The sequence below is a fragment of the Candoia aspera genome, chromosome 2 (genome assembly GCF_035149785.1).
Source record: "Candoia aspera isolate rCanAsp1 chromosome 2, rCanAsp1.hap2, whole genome shotgun sequence".
NCBI classification, from domain to species: Eukaryota; Metazoa; Chordata; class Lepidosauria; order Squamata; family Boidae; genus Candoia; species Candoia aspera.
The window spans coordinates 54,847,541-54,863,782 of NC_086154.1; the positions used below are offsets into that span (position 1 = coordinate 54,847,541).

Genomic DNA, 16,242 nt, shown 5'->3' on the forward strand with positions numbered 1-16,242 from the left:
ATATGAGTTGCTAATTCCATAAAATGCTTTTGGACTAAGCACTGTCCTACCAATGAATCTCCCTTCAGGGAATGCCACTGCTTCCAGATCCCTCTCAGTGGAATTACCCTTGCTGATAATTTGCTAATGCAATCCTAATACTGCAGTATGAATCAACCTAATGATCAATCTATAATGCTGTATAAACCAAAGCTATTGTCATACATCTGGTTGACAAGAAAACATCAGTCTTCTATCCTATCTCAATAATGCATAGGAAAAGGTATACCCAAATAAAGCATAGCATCTGAGAAAGATTTAAAAACAAACAGGGAAACCACAGTGTATATGGGAATCAAAGAAAAACTATTGCTCAGTGCAATCTTTGACACATATATAAATAATGCAGTCTAGGTTCAGCAACAAATAATATTGGGTTGAATCCTGTGGTTGGGAAATTCTTTACAACCTGCAAAAGAGGCATCTTATTCTCTGCAGGGAAAGCAGAGGTTGTTTTACCTTGCAGCAGATCTGTCTATCCATTTGTGCAAGCCATTTATTGTGGTTTTAATTCTAGCACTGTATTTTTAATCTTATTACTGGAATCAGGAATTGATAACTGCTCAGAGTCTCAAGACACGAACAGCCTATATGCCAAGTAAATAAGTAAGTAAAAAAGTACAGTATATCATTCAACCTGTGAGTGCTTGCAGAACCCCTGCCCTGTCTCTATGTTGCTTGATGGAGTCTACCTTTGACAGCTTCTGTGCTTCACTCATCCACAATGAAAACATGACACCCTTCAGAAATACATTGCTGGGACGACATCATCTGGGATGGGGATAATGCAAGGTGTCCAATGCAATATTTAAAAAGTTTTTAATCCAGTTCAGTAATTAATACAAAACTATTCATTTCCCATATGTTTTTCGGAATGAAGAATATATGGATAATGAATCTGAAGGGAAGAGAAATGGAGAACAGAGTATTCCATATCTGTGATTACCAAAGATTTATTTAATGCACAAAATATACCTGAAAGCAGCATTGGATCTTTGTCAACAGATTTGCGGACTTGATCTGACTCTCCAGTTAAAGAGCTTTCATCAATCTTAAGATCGTTTCCTTGAATAAACACTCCATCAGCAGGTAGTAGGTCACCTATCATAAAATCATTAAGAGAAAAACTAATTGGGAAAAGTGTTTTATTTTATTTATTTATTTTGTAATATATTAAACTTTCAACAGATTTCCATAACTGAAGTATGGATCTTCAAATCACTGCAATCCAAATAAAAATATACTCCTTCTGTGGATTTAGTGGACCTTTTCTGTGGACCTTCAGCAAGATTACTACCACCTGGTGAGTCTATTATTACTCACTCTCTTTTTTCCCTCTTGTTGAGGTTTGCTTGCTAACTATCAGCCCATCAGCCTTTTAAGCATAAGCAATCTCTATGCTAGAGCCAGTTTGGTGCAATGGTTAAGGCACCAGGCTAGAAACCGGGAGACCATGAGTTCTAGTCCCACCTTCAGCACAAAGCCAGCTGGGTGACCAGTCACTCTCCCTCAGAACTAGGAAGGAGGCCATGGCAAACCGCTTCTGAAAAACCTGCCAAGCAAACTGCAGGGACTTGTCCAGGCAGGCTCAGAGAATCAGACACGACTGAACAGATTAAAAAAAAAATCTCTATGCTAAACATCCACACATACAGTACATTGGCTGACTGGATCAATCTAGAGCATATTTTGGCAGATGACAAGCAGATTTTAGAAGTGGACACTCTACCCTTGACCATGCCCTCATACTGCAACATCTGGCTGAAAACATCCATATAATCTAAGCAGGCTTTGCATTATATACTGCATTCGTTCACTTTAGGTCTGCATTTGATCTTATCTCCAGAAGAAGTTTCTGGGGTAAACTTATAAATACTTCTGTAGATAGACAGCTACTGTTGTTAATGCATAGCCTTTCATTCTAGAATGAGAATTCTAGAATAAAAGTTTGTTGCAGTATTCAAGCCATCACATTAAAGAGAACCCAACCTGATCAGGGCTAGGGTTAGAGACCGAAGTGCTTTTGGCTCCCTTGTTTAATTGTATATTAACCCTCTTCTGGCCAAAATAACTAAATTAGAGCATCACCATCTGAAATTAGCCAACAGGTATATTCCAACCCTAATGTGTACAGACAATGTAGCGCTTCTATCACAAACACCAATCGCACTTAAGCAAACCCTGAGTACCCTAGCCAATGCGGTAGTGTGGTTTCTTTAGGGACAAATTTTAATGATGGGCTGAGACCAACTGGACCGATCAGCTCTACCCAGGCCCCTTTCTTTAGACCAGTAAGCTATCTGTACTATACAGCTGTCCCTAAACTCCGGACAGTGCTAACCTTAGCACTCTTTAATGTCCTCCATATGCCAGTTCTTAAGGGCATATATTTAAAAATCCCTTATGACTCTTTTAGAAAAGGTCTATTGAATCCAGAGTCCATGCCCTGTTATATTACTTTTTTATAAGAACCCAAGGATTTTTGTTTTTTTTCCTATGCATTGTAAGGATTCAGACTTAATGGTTCAGTTTATTAGCAATTATTTTCTTGCTGCTATGTAATAGGTTACAAAGAAATCCTAGGGATTAAGCCACATATTTTCCAGAAGGTATACAAAAAACATACCGTATTTGACTTGTGCAATGTCACCAACTACAATCTCTGCTACTGGGATTTGAATTACTTGTCCACCTCGGATGACAGTAAACTTTTGTTCTTGTTCAATACGACTCTGAAGTCCACGGAACTGCTTCTCTTTGCTCCAGTCATTAAAGGCTGTAACCAGCACCACACATATAACAGAGAGCAGAATGGCAGCCCCTTCGATCCAACCAGCTTCTGCTTCACCTTCATCTTCAGCTCCTCCTGTGGCAGTAGCACACGCTGGAGAACAACAGGCAAAAGAAAAGGACATTATTTGAAAATTATGAAAACAAAGCCTAATTGTCTAGAATTTTAATTTTTAATATCACACATAAACAACTAATTCTGATATAATAACATCACGTATTACAGTTAACAATATGGGAGCTTAGCATTTTATAGCAACTAGGAAAGCATAGCTGCTTCTCTGCAAATGGATTATTAAATAATTTAATTATTAGAAATATAAGCTTTCATCAGATATGTTTTAATATGTAATAGTAGTATCTGAGAGCCAGTTTGGTGTAGTAGTTAAGGCACCAGGCTAGAAACCAGGAGACTGTGAGTTCTAGTCCCACCTTCGGCACAAAGCCAGCTGGGTGACCTTGGGCCAGTCACCTTCTCTCAGCCCTGGGAAGAAGAAGGCGATGGCAACCCACTTCTGAAAATCTGGCCAGGAAAACTGCAGGGACTACTCCAGGCAGTTTCCAAGAGTGAACACTGACTTGAAGGTACAAAAATAATAAACTCACTGTATCTGAAATTTTACTGTCCAAGTGCCAGTGCTGAGATCAGTTTCTAATTACTACTCCCTGGGGCCAAAGAATATATGGGAAAAGGGAATACGATTTTTAATTTTCTATCAATAAGTGGATATTTCTCAAAGTAATAAACATTCATAGGAATACACAACAAAAAATTCTTCCATGTTAGGTAAAACAGTAATTATACATAGTAATTAAGTATCTTGCCATGAAAACTAAATGGGTCAGTACAACCAGAGATATGTCGGTATACCATCAGAAGATAAGACTCCCAGGTTGGAAGATGGTCAAAATGCTATTGGGGAGGAATAGAGGATGAGCTCAACTAGCCCCAGACGTGATGACGCAGCTAGCTCAAAGCCAAAAGGACGGCTAGCGGCCGACGGTGCTGGTGGTGAATGGCGAATCCAATGTTCTAAGGATCAACACACCATTGGAACCTGGAATGTAAGATCTATGAGCCAGGGCAAATTGGATGTGGTTATTGGTGAGATGTCAAGATTAAAGATAGACATTCTGGGCGTCAGTGAACTGAAATGGACTGGAATGGGCCACTTCACATCAGATGACCACCAGATCTACTACGGTGGACAAGAGGACCACAGACGAAATGGAGTAGCCTTCATAATTAATAGTAAAGTGCCTAAAGCAGTGCTTGGATACAATCCAAAAAATGATAGAATGATCTCAATTCGAATTCAGGGCAAGCCTTCTAACATCACAGTGATCCAAATATACACCCCAACCACAGATGCTGAAGAAGCTGAAGTAGAGCAGTTCTATGAGGATCTGCAGCACCTACTGGACAACACGCCTAAAAGAGATGTTATTTTCATCACGGGAGACTGGAATGCTAAGGTGGGCAGTCAAATGACACCTGGAATTACAGGTAAGCATGGCCTGGGAGAACAAAACGAAGCAGGACATAGGCTGATAGAATTTTGCCAAGACAACTCACTCTGCATAACAAACACTCTCTTCCAACAACCTAAGTAGCTCAAGAAAGAAGGAAAGCAAAAGGCAACAGTGATAGGGGGAGATATGCCCAATTAAATGCAAAATTCCAGAGGTTAGCCAGAAGAGATAAGGAATTATTTTTAAACAAGCAATGCACGGAAGTGGAAGAAGACAATAGAATAGGAAGGACAAGAGACCTCTTCCACAAAATTAGAAACATTGGAGGTAAATTCCAGGCAAAAATGGGTATGATCAAAAACAAAAATGGCAAGGATCTAACAGAAGAAGAGATCAAGAAAAGGTGGCAAGAATATACAGAAGACCTGTATAGGAAGGATCACAATATCGGGGGTAGCTTTGACGGTGTGGTCAGTGAGTTAGAGCCAGACATCCTGAAGAGTGAGGTTGAATGGGCCTTAAGAGGGATTGCTAATAACAAGGCAGTAGGAGACGACGGCATCCCAGCTGAACTGTTCAAAATCTTGCAAGATGATGCTGTAAAGGTAATACATGCTATATGCCAGCAAATTTGGAAAACACAAGAATGGCCATCAGATTGGAAAAAATCAACTTATATCCCCATACCAAAAAAGGGAAACACTAAAGAATGTTCAAACTATCGAACAGTGGCACTCATTTCACATGCCAGTACGGTAATGCTCAAGATCCTGCAAGGTAGATCTCAGCAATTCATGGAGCGAGAATTGCCAGATGTACAAGCTGGGTTTAGGAAAGGCAGAGGAACTAGGGATCAAATTGCTAATATCCGATGGATAATGGAAAAAGCCAGGGAGTTTCAGAAAAACATCTATTTCTGTTTTATTGACTATTCTAAAGCCTTTGACTGTGTGGACCATAACAAATTGTGGCAAGTTCTTAGCGGTATGGGGACACCAAGTCATCTTGTCTGCCTCCTGAGGAATCTGTATAACGACCAAGTAGCAATGGTAAGAACAGACTATGAAACAACGGACTAGTTTAAGATTGGGAAAGGAGTATGGCAGGGCTGTATACTCTCACCCTACCTATTCAACTTGTACGCAGAACACATCATGTGACGTGCTGGGCTTGAGGAATCCAAGGCTGGAGTTAAAATTGCTGGAAGAAACATTAACCATCTCAGATATGCAGATGATACCACTTTGATGGCTGAAAGCGAAGAGGAACTGAGGAGCCTTATGATGAAGGTGAAAGAAGAAAGTGCAAAAGCTGGCCTGCAGCTAAACCTCAAAAAAAAAAACCAAGATTATGGCAACCAGCTTGATTGATAACTGGCAAATAGAGGGAGAAAATGTAGAGGCAGTGAAAAACTTTGTATTTCTAGGTGCGAAGATTACTGCAGATGCTGACTGCAGGCAGGAAATCAGAAGACGTTTAATCCTTGGGAGAAGATCAATGACAAATCTCAATAAAATAGTTAGATATCACACTGACAAGAAAGGTCCGCATAATTAAAGCAATGGTATTGGCTGTGAGAGCTGGACCATAAGGAAGTCTGAGAGAAGGAAGATAGATGCTTTGGAACTGTGGTGTTGGAGGAAAATTCTGAGAGTTCCTTGGACTGCGAGAAGATCAAACCAGTCCATACTCTAGGAAATAAAGCCAGACTGCTCACTTGAGGGAATGATATTAAAGGCAAAACTGAAATACTTTGGCCACATAATGAGAAGACAGGACACCCTGCAGAAGATGCTGATGCTAGGGAGAGTGGAAGGCAAAAGGAAGAGGGGCCGACCAAGGGCAAGGTGGATGGATGATATTCCAGAGGTGATGGACTCATCCCTGGGGGAGCTGGGGGTGTTGACGACTGACAGGAAGTTCTGGAATGGGCTGGCCCGTGAAGTCACGAAGATTTGGAAGCGACTGAATGAATAAACAACAACAAATCTCATGTCTTTGGTTTGGTTTGAAAGTATAAATGTATAGCTAGAAAACAACTTTCATTTTAATTAAATCAGTGATATTATATGTATTGGTTAAGGAATGAAATTGTGATGAATCTTTAATATTAAAATCAATAAATGTAAAATAGTTTAATTATGCAATCTACTTAAAAATCCATCAGTAGCATTAGACTTTACCTTACACTGACAGACGACAGACAAATATATTTACATATTTTTCAGTAATACGTTAAAAAAAATCAAGCATTAAGATATATATTGCTGTTATTGAAAAAGTGACAGATGTTTAAATTAAAGAACTATTATTCTTTCAATAATAAAATGAAGTGGCATAACTGTGCTGTATTAGCTTTGCAGCAGGTAAGTCATTTTGTGCTATGATAATCCATCAGTGCAAGAATTTGGGGCTGCAGTCCTATTGCCCACACTCCAAGAACAGACGGGAGGCTGGGCTTGAGACAGAGGACCTATCTTGGATACTTCATCCCAGCAACTGCTGAAAATGTGCTACCCTTATCCCCTAACATTGGAGGTCTGACATCATGAGAAACAAATAAGGAGCAGTTCAAAGGGCGCTCCCCGGCATTGCTGGGAGAAGCTGTGAGTAAGCGAGATCCTAATTCTCCCATGCCAATGACTCATATCCACAGATTGGCCAGGAATGGTGGAAGAAAGAACTAAACCTGGTTGCTGCATTTTGCTGATGGCATCCAAGATAAGACATGGAGGGGGAAATTCCCAATAAGTGTTCCAAGTTAATTTTCTTGAGGCTCCAATTCTACCCATATATTATTTTTTCTATTTCTTTCAAAAACACATACATATACAAGTAACATAAAGACAGAGATGGTGTACCAATGCATGAGCACATACTTAGTGTGTTTCCTTCAGGTAAATTCTTATTCAATTACCCATATTTCACCTGAAGGTTTTTTCTTACTTCAGCTTCAAAAACCACTGTCCTGGTATAGACACAAGAGATAAAGTACAGAACAATATACAACTGGACTCCAATATAATATTTCTTCAAGGTAATGAAAAATAATGACTTTTTAGTCATCTATGTTTTTGGTTCTGGCTCTGAGTGTTTGTTTAACTAAAAAGACCGGTGGCTGGTGCTTCAAAAACCTAGCTTTGTTTACATCCATGGATGGTTCTTCCATTAGGGAGAATGAATTGCTTTAGCTGCTTTTTGTTCCAGGAAAGGGAAGGAATTATATTATTTATTGTTACCGTGTTTTTACTAGGGTTGTGCACTGCCTCAGCATGAGTCCAAAATCCAGGATGGAATGGGGGAGTTCCAGGCTATTTTTTTAAACCTAACTGGAGAGATGGGACATGTTTCTTTAACTTGCCCACTCCCAGATTCAAAGTCTTCTGTGTATCTCTAATAATTCAGGAATTTAGCAAGCTGCCCCTCAAAAGAGGATGGAAGCTTCTTTTAAAATTATCATTATCTCCAGATGCCTTGAAAGGGGTAGGTAGTGGGAGTATTGGATTCAGTGAGTGAGAGATCTGCCCTGAAATCAAAGTGGTCTTTGTCTGATCTTAGTGCTTGTTAGAGGAATGGAGAGAACTTAAGTCATGGTTTCCCATCTCCCATCCTTAACAATTCTAAGAAGATACTGTGTGGATGTGCTATCTATCTAACTGGTGTAAGGATTATGTTTTCTTTTATGGAAAAGATAAATTAATCTTTTAGATCTCTCTGCTGCCTACCCCAACGTTAATGATAATCTTTTCATAAAGGGTTATTATTCCTACTGTTCATCCATTTGAAGAAAATGTAACCAGCATTAAGGAGGAGGGTAGTCATTATGCAGCTCTAGTTTTCATTGCCAGGGAATAAGAGATTCACTTGTTGAATTTGCCACATAAGTTGAATGCTTTGGATGCTATGCACCTTGACTTTCAGAAGGCTGGAAGGATGAATTTGCTGCTTCATCTTGGGCAGAAAAGTCTTCTGGGCTGGATCTGACTGCACTATCCCATCCAATGTCATGAATGTATGTAAGATTTCAATTGATTCAATGGAATGGTGGTTCCCTATAAAAAATTGAAATTTGATCAACCTTATTTGTGGTGCAGGATCTAGGTATCTTAGACATCATTGACCCAATGATAGTCCATCTAGTAAGATCTGGAAGAAAGATTGATCTCGATCCCTATCTCTCAGGATTCTTACTATCAAACACCACAGGGTTGGGCCTTGGCCCGCTTCAGTAGAGCAGCATATTCCTGAGATCAGAATGGCCCTGCCCTTGCTATGTTTCACAAAGGCTATTAAGATCTTGCTTTTCTGAGGACTTTTCAGGGATGATTTTTGTACCTTTGAGAAGAGATTGTGTATTGGTTGCTGATGATTATATTGGTGTTATACTTTCTTGCTTGCTACTGTATTTTTATTTAATTTTTTTAACTTTTTCAAAGTAGGAAGGATGTGTATTGCTATGTGGATTCTTCCTCCCATTTTTGTATTTAGGATCTTAAAGATGTTTGCCTCATTTTCCTTTATTCTGCAATGGGAATTGGGATTCCAAAGATGGATTTTCATTGCATAGAACCTACAGATACTTTTTGCACTCAGGACCTTAACTGTGCTCACCTCAAATTACTTTTAAATGCACAAGGAACTGCTTGTCCAATCCTGATTTTATTCAAGCACCAATTGCTCCCAATATTTTTTCAAGACTACTTCCAAGCCCATGCCTATTATACTTCTGAAAATTTGGGGCCAAACCCTAGTCCAAGGAGAATGCTTGACTAAAGGTTGGGGTGGCTATAAAGGGTGGTATGGGCCACACTTCTATCCCCCCAGCACCCAATGGCTCTGTTTGCCATGATCCCTTGGTTCTCCCTATGGCAGAGATCAGTAAACCTTTCAGGCAACAAGTACAATATCCCAAGCAACAAAAAATAACAACAACAACAAACATACATATTTTAAAATATTTAAAATAAAGTATAGAATAAAATAAAAACAGCCCAAAATTTCATAAGAATGAAAAGAAAAATTTTCTGAGATGAGGCATTTACAAGGTTTTGAATTCATATATATATATATACATATACATATACATACACACACACACACACACACAAACACACACACACTGCTGACCAATGGAGACTGTTCATTAATATTAGTTGCCATTGCCCACATTTTACTTTTCATTAAGTCTCCCCTTCGTTATGCATCTGTCAAAACTCATTTGTCATCTTAGGCTATAAAAATTCCTGTTTGCCTCTGACTGGAAATACTGCTTTCATCTGCTTTCTCTTCAGTATCCTCATGTAGACATTTAATTCCTACAAGCATAGAATCTTATAAAAGAGTAGTTTGAATTCACAGTTGTTGGAGGAGGGAATTCCTTATGAGCATCTTCTGACACACATGTTCAGTCTACAGAGCTTCTGCTGATTTCTGCTGATCCTATGTGTAGAAAATTGACATAATGTTATGGCAGTACCTTTCAGCTAATCTCTCCCTTGCAACTAAAGGATTGGGAGGTCTGGGTGGGAAATTTGATGACAGTAGTGGCTGATACCACTGATGATCCTTTACATGCTCTGGGGCAAGACAGACAGCTTTTGCACAGCTTTGTTTCCCAGGAAGACCATCCCGAAGCTGACTGAATGCTTTGTGGTCTTATATCAACCACTCACATCTGGACAGGCCGCTTCAACTTTCCTCCTGGCCTGGTGGCAGAATCAGCCATCCTAAGGGAGCATGGACCTCAGCAGAAAGCATCAACCGTGCCAGCTGGTAGGGAGGAATATGTTTATGTTTTATTAATTTTATTGTAATTTCTTTGTTTGATTGTTGTGAGCTGCCCAGAATCATTGAGAGTCAAACAGCATACAAGTTTAATAAGTTGTTGTTGTTGTTGTTGTTGTTGTTGTTATTACTATTAATTCAAAAAAAAATTCAAGCATTTATTAGTTTAGAAATTAATAGGACAGTTGGATATTCTGCCCTATTTGATAACAGCATATTTTTGTATGTTAGGCACAATTTTTTATGTTACACACAAAAAGACACACCCAGTTGATTTTACCAATTTATGGTAGTACAATTCCACAAATAGATTTGAGAAATATTCACCAGAATGCTCCTAAATAAAAATGCACAGAAAATGCTATTTTGAATGTACTGAATGGCTCTTCAATACAGATATGAGCCTCCTTGTAGAATATCAATGCATTTTAAAAACTTACTATTCTGTAATATTTAGCCTGTCAAATGACCAATTCAGTACTATAAATTACAGGATTATATGAGCAAAGATGCTGTGGCACTCCAAGAAACAACAGTGCTCAGTTTTCTAGTTTCCTATTATCATTAATTAGAGATATTTGGCCCAGAGATTCCAAAGGAAAACATGAAAGAAACCATGTTGACCATTCAGCCCAATCCAACACCAGTGATATATTAATTATCACTGAAGAAAACAGAGTAACTAAACCGCTAAGGCTTGAATTCCATAACCTAAAAAAGAATAAAAAGATGCCATTGCATTGCTCTTAAAGAATGAACTATCATACTTCCATTATTCTAGCTTGACAAAAGGACATACAACACATCCACAAAGAAGCGCACAAAACATCATTACGGTTCCTTACTTCAAACATACTGGGGATCAATGCAGTTTGTAAGACCGCTGAGATATCCGAGCAGTAGCAGTAGCAGCATCAAAGGCAGACATGCAGTGAAAAGGGGGAATCAAGGCATTACTTCGGCTAATTTTCCCCTTCAGAACAGATAAGAACTGAATGGAAATCCAGCTCAACTCCCCTCAGCTGAGCGCAAAGGAAAGTCAGTAAACCTGTTGACCTTCTTTATTGGATTTATTCCACAGGAATAGCTATATCAAAGACATTGTGGAGGCACTACTTCTCCAGTTTGTACAGTGACCAGAAACCGAGTACTCAGCATTATCATGAGTTGCAGCAAAGATAATCCTGGTTTCAGACTTCAGCAGAAAAAAAGGTTTCTGAACCTGAACAAAGAATTCACAGTTCAACATCAACACAGGAGTAATGTCATGAGTACAGATGGTGAGCAGGAGGGGGCCCCTATTCAGGGGGAAAACGCACATGTAATTTAGAGGCTTTGAACTGTCCTTCAAAGAAACTCAGAGCAGACCCGCCTTGAGTTTTGGGGTTTATGTGTCTGGGTTTCCCACGCTCCTTCAGTTGGCAGGATTTTCTACCTACTAGAGCAGATAATAAACACTAGAGACCAAGTCCCTGTCTCAGCGTGGTTTTTTGCTCTAAGTCAGGACAAGTAAGGCCCACTGAATATTATGGGAAACACTCCAACACATACTGTATATGGGATTACAGGTAAGAAAATGGGTAGGTATCTGATCATTTCCTTTCTTCCATCCTAAAAACAGAGGAGTCACATTAAGCAGATGATTTCAAGTAGAACATCTTCCCCCCTTTCTAACCAGTTAAAATAATCTTAGATAGTGGGGTGCATAATTAATACCTTTAAGTATTGTTATCATTATCATCATTATATTTTTCTACTAAACAGTGAATATAATACCAAGGGAAGTTCTTGCAAAGAAATAAGATTCTGTCTGAAGATCTTAATTATTTCAGGATCTACATAATCAACTACCTCAGGATGGTCTGTCATATTGTAATGGTATGCGGGAATGACCTTGGGAAAGAGATGCTGCCTAGGAAACAATCAAATAAGGGAAGGCATAGCCCACAGCTGCATCACAGGAAGAGAAAGAAATTCAAAAAGGAACTTCCCTAACTTATCAGGCTGTAAAAGAGATGGTGGGAGATTTGTACTTTCAGACTTGCAAGGTTCTGTTAATGTAGCCTTACAATAAAGTAAAATTAGCTCATCTGATCATGTTTCCTGTCTGGTCTACCTGGGAAGGCTGACACATATTTAAAAATAAAATAGCATGGGTTCATCAATGTGTTGGAATAAATGATCCCCTTCTATGTTTATTCATATATCTGACCTTAATATCAGGGAGTACTGTGCACTGATTGAATTTATCAACATTTAACTCTCAAATATACATGATGCAATTCCCCCTGCTCCCATGTTTATGTTTATGTTTATGCTTTTGTCTCTTTATTTCTGGTCCAGGAGTGTACATTTATGTTTGGTCCAGAAGTATTTGCATCACAGGGACTGCCATTAACACCTAATGTAGCCATTAACTGGTATATGAAGATTCAGCAGAACAAGGAAACACTTGGGGCTTGCACATAATGAAATAAGGGCTTACCAGGGCATGAACAGGTGGGTGGGAGGGGTCACATTACCTACTTAAAAAGCTACCACAGTTCTTTTTCAAAACTATTTCAGAGGATTGACATTAATTTAGGCACAAATTTGGGAACTGAAAAGTACCTGGACTAATATAATATATTATTTACAGGAAAAAAAAGTTGGAATAAAATGTAGTATGTTGTAAATTAAATTTTGGAATTGATTTTAACAAGCAAACAACACCTACAGTATATCTGAGCCTACAGGATTTCTGAAAATTTTCACCAAATAACACTGGATTTCTGAGTAAAATATCCATGTATACAGAGTGCTGCTCAGAGGCACTTTAATGGTTGCTAAATGGACACAGTATAAAGAATCTACCCATTAGAATAGAGCTGCTATCTGTTACGGCTATGCGTGCTTCAAAAACATTTCAAAAGAAGCGCTTCAGTCCTCACACAAGCACTTGCTTGGTTCCTCTCTGCTATTTGTACAGGAGGTTCTTTTTTTTCCACGCTTCCATGGGAACCTGGAAAAATATGCAAATTAAGTTTAATGAACTAACTCCTTAAAGCAGTGTCACCTTTTTTCAGGTACTTCTAATTAATAGCAGAAAAGCTATGCTCAGTATCTGAACATTCATTATGAATCATTTCTCAAAGCATGTTTTACATTACTTTAAATGTTAAATGCTACCTACTCCAGACCAGCTAAAAAAGGAGTACAAAAGTAAGGTTGTATCCTTCTTACCCATTTTTTGCTAATATTGGTAACATTAAAATGCTGAATTTAAGCTGGCCCTAATTCAATAAAGAGTTAATGGAATTTACGTATTTCTATGAAGGATAACACATACATTTACATATATTTGAGTATTTTTAAAATGTTGTGCCCTCGTTCTATTATTTGTACTGATCACAGAAAATCATGGGCTTGAAAAGAAGTTATAGCAAGAAAATGAAAGACAAATTTATTTGTGAGATGATTTATTTTATATTTAGAATCATATATCTATTATATATCCATAGGTAGGAAATATTTTACATAAGTGCCTACCTGCAATAAATAGACAGATAGATAGGAGGAGAGGCATACAGGACATAAGGAGGGTCCAATTTGACAGAGAGATAGGATGACAGATGGTAAGTGAATGATCAAATGCACATCTCAATGGAGTGTGCATTCATGAGGTTCCACATAGTTTCATATTTTAGCATGCCAATCCTGTAATTGCCCTCCTTTAAGTGCATCATTTGATTTTCCCACATGCAGCATTCTCCAGTGTTGACTGCTCTTTCTCTCCCACAATAACCCCATTCAGACAATTTATTTTTAAGTTCCATGGGGGTGGGGGAGGAGATCTTTTTTATGTATATAATCTAGCTTGCTAGCTATATCTGCAAAACTATGTTATTGAAGCTTCTAAAAGATTGAACTTACAGGTCATTTACAGTGCAATCCTATAAGCATCTAGAAGGAAACCCAATGAGTTTATTTATTCCTATGCAAGTGGTTTATTCCCACAGGAGATTCATTTAATAAAGTAGGATTTATTTCTGAGTAGAGATGCATAAGATTGTATTAGTACATTTCACAAACACAGTTCTTTCAGATTATACACAAAATATTTAGCCTTCAATCTTGGATATATATGAACCCAGCTGAATGCAGTAGAAGTTACTTGTCAGTAAATATGTTAGCATACGAAGCACAACTACTTTATTTATCTTTCTTTACATTTTTAGTCATCTTTTGCTATGTGGACTTCCATTACATTCAATATTGAAGTCGTCAAAGGGGAAACTTTATTCTTGAAATCTCTGAGTTTCAATGGAAAACAATGCTATTATTTTCTAGTGCAATGTATTTTTCTCAATATAAGCATATTGAAAATATGCTGTCAAAATCTAACAAAATATTCATGATGAAACACTTTAAAATATTTTGAGTGGAATAATTTATTAATGAGTGTGGATAAGGCACTAAAATTCTGACACTAAATGTTGTTTTTCCACATTTCCCAGAACATGAGCTGTCATGCTTGTAAAATAGAATATTTTGTCATAGGAAATGGAATATCATGATTCATCATGAGGGCAAAATTGTTCAGGTTGATGGAACCCAACCAAAATGTTTTTATAATATATGTTCAAAGCCTCTTCATTTCATAATTTGAGGATTAAAAATAGGAGACCAGTTCATTTGCAAATCCAGGGTCCTGCAAAATATCAGACTGTTGCTGCTAACAAGTTATTCATTTCTTTAAGAAAAGCTCTCTTTTTTCTTTCATTTCAGGTTCAATAGTTAAAACTTCCCTAAACTTAATAGTAACTTCTAAATACAAATAGGACATTTTAATAATGGCAAAAATGCAATAAAATATGAATCCTGTCATCATGTCCATTATTATATATTATGTGGGAAAGGAGAAAGATCCTGAAGAAAATATTTCTCAATCATCAGCTGAAGAGTTCATGTCAATTCACAAAGCACCTTTTATCAAAAAAAGAAAAAAAAACCTATAAAATGCCAGTATTTAAAAATATCAAGCCAAAAATATTTACTCAAAATCCCAGTGAAACCGATTCCTAAATGAGTCTAGTAAGTATAATGCTGTATCCATTTTAGTTTCCCTTATTTTTCCACTGTTGCATTTTTCTTCCTGGTCCTTCAATAAACAACTTGGTATGGGATTATCTTAATATACCCAATTTAACACATGATTGCCTAATTGATGTATTACACACAATTTTCCTTTCAAAAATACATTTTGCGCTACTATAAACAATTTGTATGTACAATCTCATACACGCAGAGTCTCATGGTACAAACACACACACACACACAGATGTGATGTTACCCTTGTCATAAGCACATGTTCCTTTGTTATCTGGCTTACAAATGCAATGCCACAAATCTTGAGTTGTCCTTTCATGGTTGAAGCACAGTACAGAACTTGCCAAGCACAACAGAGGCCAGGATGACCTGTCCACATAGGAAACAATGCCACATTCTCTTTTACGTACCTCAAGATATTGCACCTACAGATATTAAAGGCAAACCAAGCGCAGCACAAAGAGACCTGAAAAAGATCCTGATCCTTTCCTTGTTAACATCACTATGGCCCTGTGAGATGCATCTGTCGGCACTTGTCACACGCAAACACAAGGCACTGGTTTCATTCTTCTGTTAGCTATACGCTGGAGGGAGATCCTAAAATCAGCAGGAGTTGCATAGCTTTGTGGCATTTAGAATCTATTGCAGGGTTTTATGAACTACTGATTTGGGGCATGGCTTAAGAATTACACTAGAGAATAGCAAATTAACACTTACAGAGACGTACCCTAGCAACATATAAGCAGAAATAGAGAGATGCACAGACATTGCTTTTGAAGTTTGAATTCTGCAGGTAGGAAACTGGGGAATAGTCTTGTAAGGCATATTCAGAATGAATATTCATTTATTAATGATGTGTGCTTTAACAAGGCCAATCTTTTTAGGGAAGTGAAACTCTTGTGTCAGAACAACTTGACAGTGGACCCTATTACTGAAGGAGGTAGTGGATAAGCATAAACAGGATGCTTTAAATTGGACTTCTGCACTAATTAAGGGGTTGGACTCAACATCTAAATGGTACTTTTATTATTCTATGATGTGCAAGGCAAGGGAAGGCTGGAAGCCAAA

General features: G+C 38.0%; 2 protein-coding genes across 4 annotated transcripts in view; both read right to left on the reverse strand.

The window, feature by feature from the left end:
* Nucleotides 1-16,242, reverse strand: part of ATP2B2 (ATPase plasma membrane Ca2+ transporting 2) — a 169,883-nt gene that overhangs the window by 105,865 nt on the left and 47,776 nt on the right. For all 3 annotated transcript variants that reach the window (XM_063291854.1, XM_063291853.1, XM_063291855.1), the window contains exons 4-5: nucleotides 2,666-2,923; nucleotides 1,015-1,140 (exon numbers count right to left, since the gene is read on the reverse strand). In XM_063291854.1, coding sequence (XP_063147924.1) covers nucleotides 1,015-1,140; nucleotides 2,666-2,923 — 384 coding nt within the window. The remainder of the gene's footprint in view (nucleotides 1-1,014; nucleotides 1,141-2,665; nucleotides 2,924-16,242) is intronic.
* Nucleotides 1-16,242, reverse strand: part of IARS1 (isoleucyl-tRNA synthetase 1) — a 518,275-nt gene that overhangs the window by 54,565 nt on the left and 447,468 nt on the right. The gene's annotated exons all lie outside the window — the stretch shown is intronic.